General features: G+C 33.5%; 1 protein-coding gene, 1 long non-coding RNA gene and 2 other non-coding genes across 5 annotated transcripts; 2 read left to right on the top strand and 2 right to left on the bottom strand.

Annotated features, from left to right (window-relative positions):
• Positions 1–1,170: 1,170 nt before the first annotated feature.
• On the top strand, positions 1,171–3,505 carry LOC145068935 (uncharacterized). The gene is made up of 7 exons (XM_079015902.1): positions 1,171–1,322; positions 2,224–2,258; positions 2,343–2,492; positions 2,587–2,660; positions 2,732–2,850; positions 2,925–3,008; positions 3,257–3,505. Exons 2-7 carry the CDS (start codon positions 2,252–2,254, stop codon positions 3,363–3,365), a joined length of 543 nt encoding a protein of 180 aa, XP_078872028.1. The 5' UTR covers positions 1,171–1,322; positions 2,224–2,251; the 3' UTR covers positions 3,366–3,505.
• Positions 3,506–8,430: 4,925 nt separating this feature from the next.
• On the bottom strand, positions 8,431–8,511 carry TRNAL-AAG (transfer RNA leucine (anticodon AAG)). The gene has a single exon. It is a non-coding gene; the product is annotated as a tRNA-Leu (tRNA).
• A 98-nt stretch (positions 8,512–8,609) lies between these two features.
• On the top strand, positions 8,610–8,690 carry TRNAL-AAG (transfer RNA leucine (anticodon AAG)). The gene has a single exon. It is a non-coding gene; the product is annotated as a tRNA-Leu (tRNA).
• A 10,988-nt stretch (positions 8,691–19,678) lies between these two features.
• Positions 19,679–21,175, bottom strand: LOC145071204 (uncharacterized). 2 transcript variants are annotated; one of them, XR_013690297.1, is made up of 4 exons: positions 21,116–21,175; positions 20,915–21,035; positions 20,704–20,776; positions 19,679–19,780 (listed from the first exon to the last, which is right to left on the bottom strand). It is a non-coding gene; the product is annotated as an uncharacterized LOC145071204 (long non-coding RNA). The 2 variants fall into 2 exon arrangements; XR_013690296.1 differs by lacking the exon at positions 21,116–21,175 and having other exon boundaries at positions 20,915–21,092.
• Between the last annotated feature and the right edge of the window lie 3,334 nt (positions 21,176–24,509).

The following is a 24,509-nucleotide window of genomic DNA, read 5'->3' on the forward strand; positions in this document are numbered from 1 at the left end:
ATTGAACTATTAAAATTTTCCTTTGTAAATCAAAACAAATTTGAAATCCAAAATGATAATTAAATTTTAGTTATAATCCAAATATCCAATCTAATCAATCCAATGAGATCCAAATTGTTAATTTTGATAGTTAAAATTTTATCACATATGGTTTGGACAACATTGTTTTCTTAATTCTTATTCTTCACCCTAACCTTTTTGTATAGTCAGGACTAGGGATTGAATTTAAAACCGAAAAATCGGACTGAAACCGGAATCGGAATCGGAACAATTATTCACATATAGAATCGGTTCTGGCTCTGGGTTTAAAGAATGGTTTTATCCGGTTCCGGGTAATCTGGGGTTGAGCACATTGGGTCCGGGTAAACCAGGTTTAAGAACCGGAACCGGTGTTAGTAACCAGAATCACTTTTAGGGGCTGAAATTGATATTTGTGAAAATTTTAAATTATGAATATCTCATTCATTTAAAGTCGGATTGACATACAATTTTTTCCAACATGTAGTTCGAAGTTTATACATGATTTTAGACTATAATTTTGTCAATTTTGAGTTTATATTCAATGATTTACATTCCTTCAAAGTCAAGATATCAAAGCTGTAAGTTTTTAGATTTTCAACATTTTTGTATTTTGTGAAAATTTTAAAACATGCATATCTAATTCGTTTGAAGTCGGTTGAAATACGATTTTTCCCAACTTGTAGTTTAGAGTTTATACATGAGTTTCGAATATAATTTTGTCATTTTTGGTTTAATATTCAATGGATTACAGTTCCTCAAAGTTGAGATATCAAAACTGAAAATTTTCTACTTTTCAGCTATTTGTTTTTATACTTTGTATTATATGAAAATGTTAAAACATACGTATCTCATTCGTCTAAAGTTGGATTAACATACGATTTTTTTTCCAGAGTATAATTTAGAGTTTTTATATGATTTTATATTATAATATTGTCAATTTTGGATTCATATTCAATGACTTAGAGTCCCACGAAATCGAGATATCAATATGAAAATTTTCAAAGTTCAACCCATATAAAAAAAATCCGTTTTTTTTCCCCGGGTTTTTTCGGTTCTAAACCCACTTTGTCCGGTTCCATCCTACCCACTTTGATGTTTCCGAGTTATCCGATTGTAGATTACTTATGTCTTTACACGGTACCGTATCCGGAACCTAACTATATATATCGGTTAGGTTTCCGATTCCGATTCTACTCTAGTTCCATTACTTTCCATCACATTTGCATCCATTACTTCCGCTTACACGCTTGTCACCAATCGATGTAAACCGACCGATCCTTGACAACAGCAAGACCTTTTAGGTAACGTCCCCCTTCTGTTTTGGCTTTCCATACTTATATGCCTTTTTTCCCTGAAAGGTTTTCTATGGTTTCAAAATGTTCCTCTGATTTATATAGAATAAGATTCTCTTATTTTCTTTCTCTTTGGTTTGTTACCGTGCATACAACATTTCTTTAGCCGTTGTTTTCAAATAAGGATAACATGCACGCCAGGTGTTTGTTAATATGCCTCATATTTGTTAACCGGTTGTTTCTTACTGTGGTGCACACCAACTGTTTGCTCTTTTGTTTCCTTGTCTTGTAACCAAATGTGAAATTTAAATGCTATTCATGAACAGGTGAATATTAGCAATTACTTATTCCTTTGCTAGGGTGCACACCAACTGTTTGTTGTTTTGTCTCATGTCTATATTTGATTGTTTTTGTAGTTTGATTAAGTTATTCTAGCATTAGATAAAAAGAGGTCCACCTATATAACAAACCCCCCTGCCATGTCATGTTCATTTACACCAATACCAAAAGCTAAATAAAATAATAAAACAAACGTTTCAAGCTTAATAGGTTGGAACAACAGAAGTTGGCTGGTTTTACAAATATACTAAATAATAGGAAGATTATTGTTCAATCATAAAGCCAATCATGTATTACTGTTGCAGTTTCCAATTCCTTTATTTACCTAAAGCAAAAAACACACAACTTTTATTAATTTTGTTATTAAGTCAGTGTACTTTGAAATGAACCCATTTTTAGCAAACAACGTTTATTTATTTATTATTATAATATTATAACTCTTATTGTTTATTTACATATACGGAATTACGGATGTTAGAGGTTCACACAAATAAATATCTTGTTCTGTTAAGATGTAGTTAGATCTCTGTTTGCAACATTTACTGATTCCATTTACTTTGTGTATTTACAGAGAACAACATTAATCAAAAGGAAGAATCATGGATGGTATGTTGGTTCATTTTGTTTTTATTACATTACATATAAATATATGGAATGATTGGAAATTTGGAATGAATGTTCATTGTTCAGTCGATTCTCAACCAACAATGGAGGAAACGGTTCTTGTTGGAGATGATCTGATGTTAGGACCACCATCACCAATCATTCCACCTGAAATTGCTTCACATGTTCTTGAAGGTGTTAATTTGTGTGATGGGATTTTGAGAAACCTTTTTTTGTGTAAGTTATTTATCTTCATTTCCCAATCAATTAAATTTTCCCATTTTTCATCACAACTTATTGTTTGTGGTTTATTCTCATTTATATACTTTAGGCCTCCAAGTTAATGATATAGAGCCATTTTGTCAAGAAGAGATCGCTTTGTATCGAGAATGTGCAGAGAAAAGGGTATACTTTTCCTTTTTTATTTTACATTTGCGATGATTTTGAATTGCTAAGATAAATATTAAATATGTTAGGATAAGGAACTAAGAAAACGTCTTCAAGGTAGCGAGTATAGATTAGGGTTATCAATGCCTTTAGATCAAGCAAAAGAAAGAGCTTCTCAACTAGAGTCCGAAACCACAACTTTAGAGAGGTATGTTATTATTTATTGTTAATGATTTAAATATTTTATTTTTAATTTTTTTTTTTTATAACTTGCATTTGTAGGCGATTGATTCTTGCAAGTGGGATGGAAGGAGCAGAAGGGTTTCGCCAAAGATGGAGTTTACATGGTCGGCTTACAGATACCAAGTAAAATATTCAGTACCAATTTTATTAATTGTTGTACACTATACTTATTTATTTGATATATTTAATAATTAACGACCCACATATTATATATTTTCTGCAAATGGAAAATCAATCGGTCCATGACCATTAAAGACTTGAAAATCTGTAACATTAACATTCGTGGTCCAACCAAGTACCACTTATCGTACATTCTTGATGATATTATTTATTTTAAAAAATTTTGTGATTTCATTGCACATGTTATGCAGGAAAAGAATGGAGGCATTAAAGGAAGGACTTGAAAATAGGAAAAAAGATGATGAACCGGTTGCAGTGAGTGTTAAAGGTTCAGCAGGAAAAAGATGGTTGTTTTGGTGAAAGTAGGAAAGACTATTATTTGATTACCTAACCCAAAATAATTATTTAAAAAAACAAAACATGTTTATTTTTATTCAAATATTAAATGTTGTATGGGTAAAATGTTGGTTGAATGATTAAATAAACATTTTTTTGGAGCAGTTGTTTAGAAATAAAGCTAATTAAAAGTTTAACAATTAAAAAATCGTCATAAACTGAAATTACAAATGAATAAAAAAAAAAGTTACTACATATTTTGTAGCAAAATCTGATTGTTTTGTGGGAAGAAGACAAGGGATGAACGACGAAAAAGGTACATGGGTCGGATTTTATCAGATCAGGATTTTAAAGTTATGGTTTATTTGGAAATGGAAAACCGATTTTTTACCAAAACCCGGATTGGGCCCGGAAATGTTTTATCTGGTATAACCGGGTTTGGATCATATACAAACAATTTTTTTCCAAACCAATGGGATAATCTTTTTTTTTTTTTTTTTTGCTGCAAATTAGATTCAACTCCAACCAATATATACTTTTAAAAATACAAAATAAAAACATGTGTATAGGCAGTTAGGTACAATACATTAAACTAGAAAATGAAATACGCTTCTTATATTGCGATTGAAGGTTCGTTCTCATGATCACATACTTATGAAATGCTAATCGTATTAACGCCATTGTCATACACAAGCAATGTGCCGCCTTTGCGAGTATTTGTTTGCATCATATCGAAAGGTCCCTTACTCACTTTGCAATCTGTCGGCACATGATTTCTCAATTTTGTGTTTCAGTTAGGGTTATAAAACGTACCGTATCTTCTAATTTGGTCCCAATACACTTCACATGGGTTTGGTAATCGTCTTAAATTTTGTCTAAAAAAACTGTACAAACCAATCCGTTCTGGTTCAGACCGGAACTGTACAGACCAATCCGTTCTGGTTCAGTACCGGATCGGAACTGTACAAAACGATCCGTTCTGGTTTAGTACCACACCGGACCACGCTCGTCCCTACTTGAAAATGAATATAATAAGAAAACCATGTAGGTTGAATGTTAATATCTTTTGCCCTTAGAGAAACAGGGTAAAATCCAACAATCATCCAAAGTAGTCCTTTGTGATGCACCACTAAGGTACATAGTGCATGTGACATCAATTATGATTGTTTAGTCAAAGCTTCATATTATGTTTGTTTTTTTCCGAGTACCTTTTTCTAATGTTGCAGCTTTTTAAGTATAAAAACTTATATGTGCATTGAGCTTACAGAGTCACAGAAGTAGAGAAAACCCTAAGATAATATCGAATTAAATCGATATAAAGAGATTTATAGGGAATACTCTAGTAATTATTAAAAGCTAAACTTTAAATTCAAAGGAATAGCATCCAAACAAAATGATATTAGAATTATTCATTATGTTTTATGACAATGTTAAAAGAATATATTTTATAGTAACGAATCACCACTGTTGCGTCATATTATGAAAGGTAGATATTCGTTTCAGATCAAGATTATTTTTATGAGACATGGAGACTTGTTTTTGCCACACATTCTGATAATAAGAAAGTAAAAATATAAAAAAAGATAGAAAAAATAGCTTGTATTAATTTTCGTCATTTCTAACATAAAAAATATATTTTAAAATTTATACATTTGTAATATTCTATAGACAAAAGTGCAAGTAAATCTTTTGCAAACATTATTTAATATAGACAAATTGTAGAAACAGACCCTCTAATTTGTACTTTTCTTTACACAAGATCCAAAATAGTTTTGATTTGTATAAATGGCTCTTATTTGAGAGTTTTGGTTTTGGTCATCATAGGTTTTACTCTATAAAATGTAGATTATATATTTTCAGTTAACTTTTAGGCTATGTTTGGCGTATGAGCTAAAAAGCTAGCTGTTAGCTGAAAAACTAACTGATAGCTGAAAAACTAGCTTTTAAATAAAAAACTAGCTGATAGTTGAAAAACTAATTGTTAAAAAATATCGTTTGGTAAAACTCGCTGAAAAATATAAAATTACATAAAATGACATGTAAAAGTATGCGTTTCTATAATTAATTCAGAGATATATTTGTAAAATTTAAAAAAAGCTTCTAAAAAGCTAATCTAAGTAGCTTTTCAAAAAGCTAACTTATAAGTCACTTTTTTACTTACCAAACACGACAACATAAAAAGGCTCGAAAAATAAGCTTGCTTATCAGCTAGTTGTGGCGCGACAAACATATGCTTAATAATATATATTTATATTATTTAATAGGGGCCCACTTATACCATGTACATTCCAAGAACAACACGACAACCCACTCGTTTCCCACCTTAGAGTCCGACCAGCCCCTATAGTCTCCTCCGATGACACCAGCCTTTTTTCGGTAGGACAAAAACCAAAGCTAAAATACTAAATTAAAACAAAAACCAAAATCTATACACCCTAAAATAACTGATCAATTCAAATTAAGGTTTACAACCTTTTCCATTCTTTCAAGTTCTTGAATTCAGATTCATGTTAGAGTTCCTGAATTTTGCAAAGATGCAAAGAGTTCGCGTTTCATCTCATCACGTCCCCGTACAAAAATTAGGCGATTCCCAAATGACATGATTTCCTAAATTCAAATTAGCATCAATTCAATATTGCCTACTTGATCATTTGATGGAATCAAAATTGAATTTTAAAGGTGATCCTTAATTTTGGTCTCCTCGATGATATTGCTTTAACCTCTCTTTTTTTTTGGCTACCAGCCACCACCCATCCAGCTACAATAGTAGTGTGTAGGTTGTGATATTAATTATTCAGTAGCAAAAGAAGCATTCTTTTATACAAAGTGTTTGTGTGAATTATCTCAAGACATGAATGTAGTCAAAGTTGTAATAACAACCGGTCCTAGAGTCACCACTATCAAAATCAGAGACATTGTGGCTTATGCCGACTTCCCTGTATCTACTTTCACCGAAGAACTAATACTTTCATCGGATAAAGTTGTACCGATTCCACCTTCAATCGAACCAAGGTGCACGGTTCTTGTCCACTCTCCCTTTACTTCTGGTGGATGATGAAGAACCCACCCACCTCTGTCAACAATAAATGGTGAAATATCATGAAGTTTGAGTGACCTTAGAAGAGAGGTTAAGGTAAATATGTCTTTCATGGTGGTGGTCGATATGAGGAGGGAGGGTAATATTGAGACGATGGTGGAGGAGGTGATGATAATGGTTGGTGCAATGGCGATGACGACGAAAATGTAGGGGCGGACCTAGGGGTGGTCTACGGTGACACCGACAACCCCTAACTTTTCCGACTATAGTGGAAAATTTTTCGAAATTTTTCGAAAAATTTATTTTTTCAACTCCCGTGCAACCCTACTGTAAAATCTTGCGTTCGCTCCTGAATGACGATGCTTCTCTACCGGGAGTTATTTAGGTTTAGGAAAAAATGACTTATTAAGGAAGAACCATTTTAATTCATCATAAACATTACAATTTACACATGATCTTCTTTTTTGCTATTTATTCCAACTCCAAAAATCAATATGCTTACTTTCAAAGCCAGTCACGTTTTTATTTTCCAAATGATTAGTAATGTGCAATACTGTCATCTAATAGCATAAATATCGTTGGCCTAAAAAAGACAACGAGTAAATGATAGTGAGCGTGGGCATTTAATATATTTTCCTCACACGTATTCATAAATTAGGTAGAAGAATATGGTTGATTTACGTAATGTTTTAAAGTCGCTTCTTGTATGGATGATTTCCGTAATGTTTTAAAATATCTCCTATCAAATTGTTTATGCCTTTTCTTAGGAGAAACAAATGCATATTAAAACTACAGCCCAATCAAGACCGTTTATTTATGGGAAATTGAGTAATCTAATGTTTTTCTCTTTATTTAAAAAAATAATCATTATAAATTTGTTTTCGAAAAATAACCATCGTTTTGGAATGGACAATTCCAAAGGCTACTTCGAATTGTGTTCCTGGCTCGGCCCATCAACTACATTCCGGAATACGTATTCCGACTAATTCGACTTGTTCCAGATCTCGATTTAGAAAACCGAATTACGGATTTTATTTTGACACATTCCAGAAAAGTATGTACAAACCCATTCCGACACATTCTGGCCACTACTACATATTTGATAGTTAAACACCAAAGAAGATACGGTACATGATCTTGATGATCTAGTCGTTTTACAGGTAAGTAATTTATTCTTACACTTTTAGTAGTTTGAAACATCACTTATACTAACTTGCAAACCCACAATTAACACATATATTCTTATGACACTTAATGACATACCGTCACGTGAGATTATGTTCCGAAAGACCTATTTTAGAGGTGGTTAAATATTCATGCAGGGGGTAGAAGGGGATCCTTTACTTTTACATTATGTGTTTACCACTAAGTTATGACGAACCCTCGAAGCGAAGTAGAGTAAATGATTTTTGATATTAGGGGGTACGAGCCGTCTTTCGGGAAGAAAGAGTTCTATCTCCTCAACGACTTCTACTTTGGTGAGTATTTTTCTGTTTTCGTTTTCGGCGCCGACTTTCGATCCCATGCATTTCATGTGGTTAAGAAGAATGTCTCTGTGAAATTAGAACATGTGGTTGATGTGTTTGACAATTCGCTTAATGACTTATCGGACGAGGATGCAGTCTCTCTCTCTCTCTCTCTCTCTCTATATATATATATATATATATATATATATATATATATATATATATATATTAGAAACGTAATTAATGAAAAACTATTGGTAATTTGTTTGAAACGTAATTAAAGTTTGACAGGTATAAAAAAAATGCTCCACATAAAAATTCACTTTTAAGTTGCAACAAATATGATAAAACCAAGTATCTATATCTTGAAAATTTTTAAAAGACTTAGAAAGAGCAAATTTTGACAATTTTAGTTTAAATATAAAACTTGGATTCTCTCGTATAATAATAAAACATTGGTAAAATAAAAATGAATTTTAAATCACATGGTCTATAATACACTATAAATATTTTTTAATTTCGAAAAATACCAACTTTTGGCATAAGTAAATAAGTAGAATGGGCAACAAAATCGAAAAATGAAAAATGTTGAGAGTGGGATTTGAACCCACGCCCTTTCGGACCAGAACCTTAATCTGGCGCCTTAGACCAACTCGGCCATCTCAACTTACGATTCGAAAGACAAAACATTTTATTTTTCTAGTATTAAATTCAAACATCAGCCCTATTATTAAAAACTATGTTCTCATTTGCTTCAACAAAAAAGTTGAGATGGCCGAGTTGGTCTAAGGCGCCAGATTAAGGTTCTGGTCCGAAAGGGCGTGGGTTCAAATCCCACTCTCAACATCATCACATTTTTAATATTTATAACAAAACCAAACTATATTCTATCTTTCTTCAACTATTCAGTTGTATTGGTTCGAAAAAAAAAACAACTTAAAGGTTAAAAAAGTAAAAACACATCCTTTACTCTCCAAGTAACTTCCTAAACAAAGATCACAGTGGTGAAGCTACACTATTATACACACGTGACTAACAAGCTTGATTGAATCTATGTGTGTAATTTTAGTTCTTTCTCGCTTGAATATGGATCATCATCACCCAGCAGCAGCAATGGGTACCCATACCCATACCCAATGTCATCAAATCCCTCCCTGTAACTGTAATTATTTTCCTTTTCATCCTCAGAATGAATAAACCGTATCAACTCTTTCTTATGGTTGTTTATGCTGCAATCTTCTACTCGCATAACATGTTTTGGAGTGTATGGTAATTGTATGAGTGATGATGATGACACAAAATGGTCTTCTTTTAGGTGTCTCTCAACATGCATCATGTAAAGTTGGTTTTCATCATCATCATAATCATTTTGTGAGCTTGAAAACGTGTTCATCTCTCTCTGAAATTCATCTCTCTCACTCTTCTCCTCCCAACCTAACAACAAAGGCACTGGCTTTTCCAAGAATGTAGGGTCATTATCAAAATGGAAATCCTCAACATCTTTTGGAATTCTGAAACTCTGATTATACCAAATACTAGATTTTGAGCCTGTAGGATTCCATTCCAATGATCTGGGAATCCCATCCAAGTATGATGATATATGCCCAGACTTTATCCATTTTCTTTTGTAAGCTTCTGAATAACACCGATCATAATGAATGCTAGATTTTGAAGAGTCTGAATGATTAGGATTCCATTCCAGAGCATCATATTGAAAACCAGATTTTGGAGCAAAAGAAAATTCCAAACCATTATCATGATTCCATTCCAGGTGTCGTCTCTCTGATGATGATGATGATGATCTTGGAAAATCATCATCTAAGTATGATATATGGTGAGACAGATCTTGACACTGACAAAATACACCAGCTTTTTAGCTAATAGAAAAATAGATTTTTTTCGTCTATTATTAAGAATAAGATAAAAGATCTTACATTCTTCTCATGGTCTTCTGGGAGTATCCTACTGATGAGAGCTGAAACTAAATCAATCCTGAGAGAAATAGCTACTAATCAGATATAAAGGTCATGGATGATGATGAAGAAGAATAAGATTGTTGTTGATGAATTGAATCTAATTCTAATCTAACCCCTTTGAAGAGAGTTCATTGACATCATCATATTCATTTAATGATATATCTGCAACCCTGCAACGTAACTTCTCCCTCTTCACAGAAAACACTCCTTTATTCCCTGCATGTTATGATCATATAATATGAACAAATCATCAAGAAGATATTTGGAAGTGTAAATTAGGATAAAGAAATGCTCAGTATACTTCTAGAAAAAAAAAAGAGATCAGCCTATAACTTGGTTGAATTAATTAATTCTAGCAGATGAATGAAGAAATCAAATAAGACATATCAATTTTGTTTATTTGTTACTCTTTCTGTCATATAAATAAATAAAATTTCCTTGATCTCATTGGTTAATAAGTGTTTACCCGAGATTTTTAATGGAGGAGATAGCTGGTTATACTCCCGAGGTGTAACAACCTTTAGAACATTTACACCACCGGCTTCAAGTACATTATTAACATCTGCATCAGATTATAACTTAATTTCAATGATTAAAACTAATGCTTAATCATTTGATGAGGCATGTATTGTCACATTTTCTCACCCGAGTTCTTTGATCCACAAAATGGGGGTGAAAGAAAGGAATAGTGGGCATCATCTAGTTCTTTCTCAACAGGCAATGAAGATCTGGCATATTTAACACTCTCTTTTTGCACATTAGGGATCTCTGCAAAACATAACTTCTTATAAGATGGAAAGTTGTGACATAATCACCTAAGGAAAACTTTGACATAGCAGCAAAAATATCAGTGAAGAACACCATGTCTTATTTGTCCCTGATACCAGAAAGGTAAAAGTAAGAACCTTCTATTGTGGAATGATCACTCTGTTGCACATTGTTTACTTGATTATCATGAGATTTCGGATGTATATGTATGTTGCTAGAAGTAGTCTGCTTAATTTTCTTGAAGAATGCATACTCAGAAGTTTTTGCTGCAAAATCTCCACAACAACCTAAAGACAGAAAGTCATTACCATTAGGTACTCATACCCTCCCTCTGTGAGAAATGTGGAAGGATAGAATAAGCCAAGTGTCAATGAAAAGTTAGTTCCAATTTCCAGACATAATCCTAGTTCATCATTGAGTGACTATGGCACAACTATCCCTCCACATCTTTGATTAGATAGACATTCAACTAAGCAGATACCATGAATTTGTAATGATTAATACAGATTCTTAGTTAATTCTGCCACTATTCCAAGAGCTATGATTCATTTTCCATTGGAAAGAATACAAAAATAAATACTTATACATATAACTTAAAATGGTTCCCTAAATCCAGAAAAAACACTACATTTAGATATTTATACTAACTACTTATAGCATAAGAAGTAGAAATGTAACTAAATTCTAGAATGGAAAGCTAACCAAAATTTTCAATTGAAATGGTTAAATTTTGTAGAAGATTCTAACTTACGTCTGGGATCCTCCGCAACTTCACATTGATTGGAAGAAGACCTTCGTCTTATATTAGGGAGATCATGAGCTTCAGTGTCATCAACTTTCATTCTTTTTACCTTCTTTATCCCTATCACCAAACACCATACTCATCTATCAATACTTAAAAACGCGAAACGAAGGTGTTAATCAGCTCTTCCATACCTTACAGCATAAACATGTCACAAAATCGGAAAACACGATTCTTGTTGCTAATCTTTTCCAACGCAATACATATTTAAACGATGTATTCCATGTAACAAGATCATATAAAGGAAGCAGAAAATATCTCGAACTGATTTCGAATTTTACCAAATTACCTTTAGTTCCATGAGGATTTGCATGGCTAAATTGATGGTTAAAGCGACGATCTCCAATGATATCTCTGATTGAATAACTCCTGATGCTGTGTCGTGAAGTCTTACTAGGGTTAGGTTTGAATTTCTTGGTGTTCTGACGCATCGTTGCTTTGAGATTTAGGATGCAAAAACCCTGATTTCAATGTTTGAACCGCAAAAGGCCAATTAGGCGCCAAATTGGGAACGGTTATTCGTGATGGCAACTTTAATAGTTGAACTTTTATTTGAGTACTAATTATGCCCTTTCACTTGAGTTTTTGACCAAATGAGTATTTCTGAAACAAATATTTATCATATATTTGTAGTTTCAAAAATATTTACCAAATATGTATAGTTGCAAAGTTTTATATTTTTCAAAAACTTTTAGTTTTTTAACTATTTTTACATATTCTTTAAATATATATTTTTTTAACTTTTTGTTAAAAATGTTTATCAATTTTCTTTAGAAATCTGATTATAACAAACAATTTTTTAAATCTCAACCAACAATATTTATTTGCAAAAATCAGCAAACAATTTGGTGAGATTTTGATGTTATGGGTCGATTTTTGTAAAACATGAAATTCAATTTTTTGCTTGCCGTTTGACTTGACACTCCATTGCTCGGGAGATTTTCCTTTCACAAACCGTGAATTATAATTAACACTCGAGTAACTCATTACTACTATCAAAGTTTGACAATTTTATTTTAAAACTAACACATTTGCAATTTCTTTAATGCATTTGAAACCTAAAACACTAACAGTTGCCTACATTTTTTATTCAACAATTACAAACATATTTTTTTGATAGACCACAAAGGCACAAATACATTTCATTAAAGCAATTGAACTTCAAAGTTTAGAAGTTAAAAACACTAAGAGTGGCCAACAAAGTGAAATTTAAATTGTTTAATTATTTTGAAACATCCCTCCAAATGAAAATGAAATTGTTTTTGTTTTCAATCCCCTGTTGAAAGGCTAGAGTCAGCCAAAGTCAAAATATAGTATATATCATTAGCATCGATTTCAGTTAATCGGTTGATAAACATTATTAGCCTAAAGTTACAAAATGTCAAAAATAAACATATTAAAAAACAGTAAAAAATAGTTAAAAAAACTAAAAGTTAAAAAAAAAAATTTCAAAACTATACCTATTTGGTAAATATTTTTGAAACTTTACCTGTTTGGTAAATATTTTTTCAAAAACACCATCTTGGTTAAAAACTCTCTTTCACTTGTTATATTGGGCAAATTAAGTATTTAAAAAGAGGCAAAATTACTTTGCACTACTTTTTTTTTTCAAATTTCGAAAAAACTCTCATTGTCTTTCAAAATTTTAATAATAACTAGATGCGTTCTCCCCGCGTTGCGGGGGTTGGAAGGTGTTGTTTTTGTGTACATTATAGTAGATTGTCTTAATTGGTAGCCACAGTTAAGTATGTTGCTGTTTTCTGCAATTCGCCCTTTTATAATTTTGATGTTTGAAATAATAAAAATGAAGGACATTGCCCTTTGCGGAAAAAAGTATCCAAATTACATAAAGCTAAACATTAAAATGAGAAGACATTGGCCTATTTTACTATTTTTGTTCTTAGATATGCAAAAAAAACCCAGTAAACATCAGTCCAATGAAGCGCATTTTGATGAAGCTGGTTATGAAGTCACATAATCTTACCAGATAAAACAACAACAATGGTCTCCTCCTTAGCAAGATTGCATCCAAATATCCCTATGGCTCCTATAAAGGTTATGCAAATCATATTTAAATAGTCCCATAATTAAGATATAAAAATTATTAAACTAAGGAAATTACATCGTATGGTTGCTGCATAAATAATTAATCTGAAACAACAACATGCATACAGTGATACTCACATAAATGTAATGTTATGCACATATAGTCACATTTAACTTTCATTCATGACGGGATAAAAAAACATTAGAAAATGGCCCCACTATATTTTTGCAAGTAGATGCTGAAATGTTTATTGGGACATAATAACATACAACTTTCATTCACTCACACAAAGAAATGTGATGCTACTATTTTGAATACATCCTTGCAAGTACATGTTGAGACTAAAATGTGATGCTACTATTTTGAATTAAATGGAATAATAAGATGCTATTGAAAGACTTATTTCTGGAAAAGTATTCATTAAACTGAATTTTACCTTTTGTGTTGTTTCACGAGAATCCTAAACCTGCAATAAAATAAGAAATTGATTGAGTGAGAAGGGAACCATTCCAACACTAGAAACGCACTATAGTTGAGTATATTTATACAAAATATGTGTTACATTTCAATTATGTAATTAAAAAATCTACAATTGCTTTAAGTGATGGAAATTATTGAGTTGCTAACCAATGTTTGTTGTGAAGTTTACTGTCACTTAGGTAAGTTCACTGCAAAATATCAACAAAATATAGTCAAATAAATCAAAATAAAGCAGTAGTTTTCCTAAACATGGAAGAGATGACTATGTTTTTCTTACTTGGTGATGAGATGCATGCTATAGAGAACCATGCCTCTTGAATCCCCAAGTGACTATTTTTTAATCATACTGAAAAATCAAAAGGAAATATGTAAAAAGTCAAGAAGCATGTAAACCTGTAAATAAACAAATAATTTACCTGTAAAAGACCTTTTACATGGTCCGTATTGGTGATGAGATGAGCGCTATAGAGAACTATGCCTCTTGAATCCCTAAGTGACTGCTTTTTGATCCTATTGAAAAATCAAAAGGAAATATGTAAAAAGTCATTTACATGTAAATGACCTATGGTCTGTTTTGGGGTTCTTTTTTCCTATGATGATCGAGTGTTACTTGAAACTCCAAACCAAATAGTTAAAAGTTGAAATTGAATGAAATTAAAAGAAAATGAAACACAAAGGAGTAGTGGCGTCAACTTCATGGGTCGATGTCTCTTCAAGTCTCTGAGTATCGCCTTCCTTGTTGGGTTTTTTTTTAGCTTTTTTTACTATGTGAAAGTGTGTACCCTTTATAACCTTTACCTACAACAGTCTTTGTCAGCTGGCTAGTGTGTCACTGCTTATGATTTTAGATTAAGTATCGGTGACGACGTACATTTTCGTACCGAATACGCTGCAGCTGAGGTTGAAGAAGGGGTAGAAAATATATGAAAAAGGAAAGCCCTTTCTATCATCATAAACAGAAAGTCATAAAAAAAGAACATTAATAGGTTATCCAAAAATTTAATGGAACTTGTAATGTGTAATACAACGCTCCAATCAACCTTGTAGCTTTTTGTTAACAATACTGACCACATTTTGAAACCTCCAAAAGCAAGGAATACAAAAAAAAGGAGCAATAACGTCTCATTGGTTGCTCTTGCCCTACATTTCTCATCATCTAAACCATAAAATTGGTCTTCCATTATAATATAATCAAACAAAAATGTATATGATAATGATGAAACTGAAAAGAAAAAAAAACCTTCATCAAATTTGAGTTATCTCTTCATGAACCCAACAGTACAAAATCTCACTTACTGCACACTCATTTTGCAGTGATGTTTGTCTTCCTATTGAAAGTCAAAGTTGTCAAATTCGAAAGACCTGGAAAAAAATTAAGATAATCACAACTCTTGTTTCCTTCAAAATAAATAAATAATCAACATCGATAATAATGTAATGATCATTAAAAACTCATATTAGATAGTAGCAGGGGAGGATTTAACTTGTGCGGTGGTGGGAGAAGACCTGAATCACACACGACACACTATAATCTTCAGGGAGCAAGCGAAACATGTAGATTGCACCAATTCACAGGTTGAGTTGACCCCAACTTCGCGTATTGCTTCCAAACTCCTGGTTCCTGATCAGCATTGCATTTACCACAAATAATATCTCCTCTTCCTTCACAATCTGTCATCCGACCAAGATTGCATAAAAAAGTAAAAAATAAAACCCAACACTAAAAACATATAAATCATGATATTTGATGGGTTATTTATTACCTGAGCATTTGTTGATGGATTCTGAATGGGGGATTTGGGCACGGGATTCTTTTTGATGAATGAATAGAACTGGGAATTCTGACCTTAAATCCAGTTCCCAAACACCAAGTTCGGGGCCTTTATCTTTTCCATCAATGTTGTTGTTTCCATGATATGGTTCTGTTTCAGTGATGACTTCTCTTTCTTCAACAAAAGTTTCAAGGGCTCCAACATAGACATTGCAGTCTTCAACAAAATGGATCTTCCATGCTCGAGCAGGCATGCTTCCCCAACAGCATCGGTGGCCAACATGGTTAATCAGTAACTCACGTATCTCAACCTCATCCAAGATTTGTCTGTATACATATAATCTCATAGAATTACGTTTAAAGTTATGTGAATTAAGGATCAAATTATATCACAGAAGCAAACAGAGTAGACTGTACACCTATGAGGTTGATGTTCAGTTTGACCATATTGTCCTCCATAGCCACCCTGGTATGGAAACAGTTGCTCTGCAACAAAAGTGGATAATTTTAAATGTGGGTGTCATTGGTCCTTATTAAGTAAGAGATAGTTGATAAAAATTATGTGGAACAGACTTTAATGATCAACTAAGCAAATAAAGTTCAGGTTTTGATACGATCCACATTAATTTCAGGTATGGTAGTAAGAAGCAAGAAAGATAAGGAATTATTCATGAAAGCAAGGTGGTTTAAATGTTTAATATATCTGAAAAGTTCATAGAAAGCAAACGATGGGTTCCATAAAAGATGATAGAAGAAAAAGTTGGAGTGATATCATAAAAAGAAGTTTAGAAACACTTTTTTAGGTGGACGGTTCATCTCTTAAAAGAGCTTATTTGTGTTCTTTTTGGAAGGATTTAGCTTCTTTTACTGTTGGGTTCCAATTTAGATCCAATCCACATAAATCGTTTTCCTAAATGTTTTAAGTTTGGCTATGAAAAAGGGCATCTCTAACTCAGATACGAAATTACAACAATATTCAGCTACAAATGATGAGACACAAGTTCCTATGATCATCATATAAGGCAGACACGTATCTGCTTTGACAATCTAAGATAATCATTGAAGTTGAAACACATACATGATGTAAACTGGATAAAATTCTAAAGCATTTGACATATGCTGTACCAAGAATATAGGGGGGAGGCTCCGGAGAACTCATCAAGGGGGCATGTAGAGAAGCAGGGTAACGATCAGAACCGGTAGCAGCCGATCGAATTTCGTTCCTCCAAACACTTAAAAAACCCTAGGAGATGAAATGAGACAATGAAATGGAAAATAGAAGAAGCATCTGATAAACAATAACAATGAAGATTAGTAGATTACTAGATTAGTAGCTTACCAATACAGAAACTCGTAAATCGAATGATGTCGGTGGAGATGAAAGGAGCTGGGGTAATACCCCCAAATTCGCCAGGACCGCGCTTTCGACCACCATCACTGGCAACCGATATTGCGACACCACCACCAGAAACAGTCGAATGGCACTTCTTTATGTCTCCCTCTTTGATGTCCTGCAATCTCTCTATGTCGGTTTATTCCAGTTGCGGGTACAGCGAGATCAAAGCCGTTGGAGGGGGTAGAAAAACTCACAAACTTGATTATTAAGGATAATGTTAATATGTAACATTATCCTTACATATGTTGATTATTAAGGGATCAAGAGTTCCATGAACACCGATGTGACTTCCATCAACCTGAGACATGGCCTACAATCACAATACTTTACAAACAAACATATATAGATAATTCCAAGAACAATTATTAAAGAAAAATTAAACGAATGGAACCTGCAATTTTCACACAATCTTAAACAACAAAATTAATCACGATTACCTAAAAACACAGTTAAGTAAAACCCCTATTTCTCTCTTTTTGAATCAACTGGCCCGATAAGAAATTACAGAAGAGGGGAGCGGTGGTAACATGGCCATCGGTGTTAGAGACAGGGCACCTACCCTCCCTCTCCTCCGCCTGACTAGTTTCCCAGCCAACCGACTACTGTGAGGCGGTGTAGATGGATGTCAATGAAGGATAGAGGAAGCCGATAAGATTAGCCACCGGAATTCCAAAGCACGACAGCGGAAGTGAGATGAAGCGGTGGAGGTCAGAACGGAAGCAAGGAAAAACATACTTGGAACAAGTAGAAAAACAGATCAGTCTGGATCGGTGGTGAAGAAAGAACCGAGAAGCGGTGGATACGAAGAGTGAGAACGGAAGGGTAATTCAAAGTACCGGAAGGATAAGACGATGAAATCAAGGCGGTGACCCTGTTGACACTGATCCTAATATGATTGGGTTACAGGGGCGGTGACTGCAGATAGAAGTTCAAAAATGGTCAAAAAGACCCCCGAAAAAAAGGCATAAGAAAGTCCGAAGATGACAAAACAGTGGTGACTGCAGATAGAAGTTAAAAAATGGTCAAAAAGACCCCCCAAAAAAAAAGGCATAAGAAAGTCCAAAGATGACAAAACAACATAAACAGAAGGACCATTTCTGACAAATTAACCAATTCCTACGCAAATAATTGAGGGACCATTTATGTCAATCCCTTAGCCACTTTACTGTAGCTAAGGGTAGACAATTTTAATCTATAGTATAATTAGTTAATATAAGATAAATACAAAAAAAGGTTATACCTAAATTTTAATCTTCTATAATTTTTTGATAATAATCAATAATTTTAAATTAATTAATAATAATATTTTATAATAACATAAAATGATAAATTATATTATATTGTAAACATTGATATTTTATATAATAAGCTAAATTTTTTAAAATAGTCAGTAATTTTTAAATCAATTAATCATAATTTAAGAAATAGTCAAATAAGTAATTTTTAAATCACTTAATCATAACAAGAGTTAAAACTAACATCAAATCAAGAATTACATTTAATTTTATTTATAAGTAGATCCCATTAAGTGATTTGATTTTTATAGATGTTCATTTTATCACAACGTTCAAATTAAATAGATACAAATTCACAAATCAAAATAGTGTAAATATTATTATTTTATAGTTAGTGTTAATACCATAATCATTTTTAACAACATATAATTGTCAAATTTTAACTACATAATTTTAGGGCAAATTTCTCAAAAGTCATCAAATTTACACGAAAATTCGTTTTTGATATTACGTTATATTTTGTTTTAAATTGGACACTCAATTTACCAATTTGTTATAATTATGACTACTTGATAGGTCAACCAAATTGTCTGCTGACTTGCATTATGATGATGTACCAATTTTGATGACATGACATGCTGACGTGTCACTATTTGGTGACATTATATTCTGAGTGTCGAAGTTGAAAAAAAAAACAAAACATAGTGATTTTTATTATAGTTATCCAAAATATAGTGATTATTTTTTAGACAAAACTGCAAAAATGATTCTTATGGTATGTATTTTTTCCGAGGTTTAGTCTAAACCTTGACTTTATGGTTTTGTGATCCTTTTGAGCTAATTTCGTTCACTACAAAAAATATGTCATTTAGTGGCATACAAAAAGCGCCACTAAAAACCTAAAAAAATGCGACTAAAGGCTTCTTAGAGAATAGTGTCACAAATACTAAATGCCGCTAGAAACGCTCCCACTAAAACCTTTTAGTAGCACTTTTAGCTTTTGTCGCTGCAGTTTTTTAGGCTTTTAGTGACACCTTTTTCATTTGTCCCTATAAAAGTAAAGTTTTTTGTGGCACATATTTTGTGCCATTGAATGCTTTTTTTAGTGGCACTTTTTTATTAGCCACAATACAAATAAATAAATAAATAAATTGTATTTACACTGGTAAATACTCATGAGTTTTTATAATTTAAGCTACTAATATCTACATAATTTTTATCTAAAATCTAAAATAAAATAAATAATTAGATTTTAGCATATAGAAAATAATAAGAATTCTATTGTTTTTCATCAATATTTTTAAACTTTTTGAATTATAATTAATAACATACGTCTAAACGTGTAACCAAATACAGGCTAAACATAAAGTAATATGAACAAAAGTAAAAAAAAAATAATAAATAAAGGAAAAACTTGAAACTTAATTGTAGATGAACTTCTTCCCGAATACTAACAATATCCTGTCCAAAAACAAACAAAGAAAATTCAAAATACAATTAAATAAGACAATTTAAAAAATAAATAATATAGAATTAAGCACACATCAACTATGTCTATAATAACAAACAAAAGACGAATGCACATAAAACTGATTACCATCGTTATGATGACTTTCAAAAGATGAAATTTAGTCAACTAATGAAATAAATTAAAAAAAAAACATAGGTTACTACTACTACTATTTTAAAAAATTACCAAAATGCCGACTTTACTATATATACTCATATAACATGCCATTAGTCTCCAACTCTCCCATACCTTCTTCTACTCTTGTATGAATGAGCCAATAGAATGCATTTAAGAAAATCCATTAGGTACACCAAAAATATTATTCATAAGTGCAAAAGTGGATATATCGAATAAAATGGTCATTCTTAATTAAAAAGTTGGTCCAATTAGAAATATAATGGACTAATTTGCATGTATATGTTTTGCTCACCACATTGTATTCTTGTTAGTTATGTAGTTTTTAAATATTATAAGAACACTTAATTACACGTTTTTTCCTTAATATAGTTTGTTTTTCGGTTTTGGTCCTAAATTTTAGTAATTGATTGAAGTTTTTGTAACGCTTTTGGTCTCTCATCCAAGGAAAATGACTATATTACCCTTTATTTTTATTTTTATAAATACGTGTATTTGTTTTAAATTTATATCAATATTATATTGTACATTTAACAGGAAAGCGATATGAAAGGGAAAAGAGGAGATTGTGATATTGTTATTTACTTAGAGCACGAACCAAAACCATTATGAAAACCTTAATAAAGGACCAAACTTGTTAAAAGGAAACTTTAGGGACCAAAAATGAAAATAAACTAAACTAAAAGACCAAAATTGTAATTTGCTTCAAAAAAATATTAATTTAGTGAAAACTACATACCTATAACTTCGAAGAACATGTTCACTAAGAAAGTTTCATAGTAGCATGCCATAAGTCATATAGAATAGCCAACCTAAAGCATAAACCAAAAATGGCTTTAGAACACAACATATCACTTAGGAAGATGTATTTTGTTGACAAAATCCCAAAAAAGAGTTTCAAATTATGCATTTGAAATATCGACAACATAATGTTAAAATAAAGCACATACCTGAAGCCCAAGTTTGACATTCACCATCTCAATCACCATACACCCGAAGCTCCAAATGTCTATGGTAAATCATAATTGTATCTTCCATATTCACATCTTTTCTCAAAACAGCTTGCAAAACCTACACAAAAGAGATGAAGATGACTCATCATCTTCATAATTATAAATAGGATTGGTAAATTTGTAATTTCAAAGAAATACCTCTGAAGCCATGCAATGTAGACTACTCTTTAAGGAAAGATCATTTGAATGTGGAGAAAGCTGTAAAGCCACAAATAGGATAACTATTAGAACACAAGAAAGAAAGTAGAACACTTTTTCCTTCCTTTTTGAATTTTGATGAATATAATATTGATTTTTTGTTAAATCTAGCGAACTTTAATAAATATTTTTACTATTTTCAACTCACATATTTTGCCAATTCAAAGTCTACAAACTTCACCATCCTGTATGCATCAGCAAGCAAAATTTCTCCTTTAATATCCCTATATAATAGACATATATCATACTTGTATATTAATATAACTACCATTAATCCATTATAGTTCCAATTATCAAGAAATATATGTTACGTATGTGAAGAGTAAAGAGTAATAATCACATGTTAAATATCTTCTTGTTGTGCAAATAAGTCAATCCGAGAGAATATGACGTGTGGAATTTCTAACTACATATTCTGTAAAGAGGATAGAATTATGTCAATAAATATGTTTTTCAATATTGGATGGAGCCTAAATTAATGAAATTTAAAGAAACTTACGATTTCAGAACCCAAATCCTATACAATGTTTCGATGTTCTAAAGTTCATAAAACTCTTATTTCCTGAGGTGAATAAAAGTAACAATTTTAAATAAACTTTTCATACTACCTTACCTTCAATCATATTCAGTTTCACCTTCATGTGTAAATCAAAGCGAAGAAATAGATTATAATCTTGATTATGAAAAAATAATGATAAAAACTTGAGGTTAAGAAGAATTACATGTTCTAATTGGCGTATACATCCATATGATTTTGTGTCGTCTGGGATGATGTAAACTTCTTTCATTGCGCATAAACTTCTGATCTCACATCAAGAATAAATTTAAATTTATAAAGCACAAAGCAGAAGATAAGAAAAAGGTATTTTGAGTTATGTTCGTGGTTATTGTAGATGACATACCGATTGATTTGTAACGTCCCAAAAATACAAGCCAAAAATTTCATTTTTAAAACATATACTTAGTAAAGCATTTAGAAATAAAAGCGTCACCGATCATAACATTTCATAAAAGATATCACATGTCTGGAAAACATTTTCATAAACATAATAATGTCAGAGTACAAATCCCCAGGAAGATCTCATAGGGCGGAATACGAGGCATGTGTGTGATGGGCTGCTACCGCGCCAGCTCCTTCCTCTTCGAAGAAGAGGTACTTGAAACCAAAATTAAAAACTGTAAGCACGAAGCTTAGTGAGTTCCCCCATAATACCTCATACCATACAAACATACAATGAACAACTAGGAGATACGGGCCTCGACCACACTCATGAAGAGACGGGCCTCGCCCACACTCCGCTAGCTGGGAGAAACGGGCCTCGCCCACACTTCGCTATCTGGGAGATACGGGCCTCGCTCACACTCTACTATCAGAGAGATACAGGCCTCACCCACACTCAGCTGCTAATTCAAAACATACAAGTATCACACAGACAACGCTATCTGGGAGATACGGGCCTCGCTCACACTCTACTATCAGAGAGATACGGGCCTCACCCACACTCAGCTGCTAATTCATAACATACAAGTATCACACAGACAACGAGTATAGACAAATCTATCATACTGGCATATATCATAATCAAACTCGACCATGAGATACGGGCTCTGCCCACACTCTGATACTAGCATATCGTCTAATTGGGCCGGCCTTGGTGCCTTAGACCCGTTATTACTGGAAGGAAACTCACCTCGAAGAGTAGCTATCGAAAGTCCGACTACTAGACGTCTGGCTGCTGCACCGGTAATCCTCCGGCTACAAACCCATAAACATAGATTAGCCACTCATAAATATCCTTAGGTTAATTGACTGGCCCATCCCTGGTCCAAGGTCAACTCCTTGGTCAAGGTCAACTCCTAGTTGACTGGACTCACCGAGTCGTGGCACAGACTCGCCGAGTCCTTCTCCTACTAACCCGGTCCTACTCGCCAAGTCTCTCCTTCCACTCACCGAGTCACTCTTGACTCACTACTCAGGACTATGGAACCGACTCATGATCCGACTCGCCGAGTCCGAGAGCAACTCGCCGAGTTCCACGAGCAGATCTTCTACTCGCTTCCAATCCTCACCAGAACATCCCGCAAGAGGATTTGGGGTTTTGGGACTACGTTACACTGCTAATTCCGCGTGCAGATACGAAGGGTTGGACCTTCAACACTTAAACCCCTCTTACTCAGTGAAAGTTCATATGACTCGCCGAGTTTGAAGAACAACTCGGCGAGCTCCAGGAAATCTTCATAGGACTCGCCGAGTTGTTCATCCAACTCGCCGAGTCTAAGACCATCTTCATAGAACTTGCCGAGTTCCACTTTGGGACTCACCGAGTCCCTTCGACCCACTTCCCATACAGACCAAAACTGGGACATGCAATGCTTCTAACCCATAGATCTATGCTCCTAGGGCATGCTTATCACATAAAGTTGCAAACTTTACGTGCATGCATGGCCCTATGAGCTCAAGAAGGCAAATCCAAGCTCTTTAAGGGGTCATACACTCAATAGGGACCTCAATAACCCCAACCACAGAGACTTTATACTTCTAGGATGTCCATAAGATCCCAATCTGAAGTCCTTACAGAACTCAAAGCATAAATACATGGAATTTGAGGTTTTAGGGCTTGAAACCACTAATTTGGGACAAAAAGGGGATCTAATGAACTAATGATCAAGGTAAGAACTTTTCTACCTGAATGGAAGCTTCTCACAGTATAGATTTCGGATCTACCTCCCCTCCTTGCACACTTCAACCTCCTCTTCCTTCCTCTAAGCTCCAAACCTTCTCCACAAAGCCAAAATCACTCTCAAGAACAATATGGGGGCTAGGGTTTCTTTCTACAGCTCTCTGGAAGTGTTAGGGACTAAGGAGGCCAAGTTAGAGCGTTTAAATAGGGTGCAAACGCCCGAGTTAGGGTTTTTTGTCCAAACAGGGTCTAATCGCCGAGTCCGGGGACCGACTCGCCGAGTACAAAGTTCAAACCCCGCGCCTTATCCCGCTCCTACTCGGCGAGTTGGTCCTTCAACTTGCCGAGTCCAAGGCAAAAATGCATAAAATTAAAATATTAATCACAAGGAGTACGTACCAGGAACCAGGTGCTACAAATCTCCCCCACTTATTTCAAACTTCGTCCTCGAAGTCTGCTGCTCGATCCTGAAACAGCTCGGGGTAATGCTCCATCATCTCTTCCACCGGTTCCCAAGTCCACTCCAACCCATTTCGGTGCTTCCATTGCACCTTCACGAGTTCCACCCTCTTGTTCCTTAGATCTTTCGACTTCCTGTCGAGGATCGCCACAAGCTACTCGATGTAATTCAGGCTGTCATCGACCTGAATATC

Source organism: Lactuca serriola, chromosome 8 (genome assembly GCF_051521515.1).
Source record: "Lactuca serriola cultivar US96UC23 chromosome 8, Lser_US96UC23_V15, whole genome shotgun sequence".
In the NCBI taxonomy this organism is placed as follows: Eukaryota; Viridiplantae; Streptophyta; class Magnoliopsida; order Asterales; family Asteraceae; genus Lactuca; species Lactuca serriola.

Excerpts from the sequence above, each read along its gene's own strand:
- LOC145068935 (XM_079015902.1), top strand. Across the intron at positions 2,851-2,924 it reads GAAACCACAACTTTAGAGAG|GCGATTGATTCTTGCAAGTG; the intron begins GTATGTTATTAT and ends TTGCATTTGTAG. Across the intron at positions 3,009-3,256 it reads GGTCGGCTTACAGATACCAA|GAAAAGAATGGAGGCATTAA; the intron begins GTAAAATATTCA and ends CATGTTATGCAG.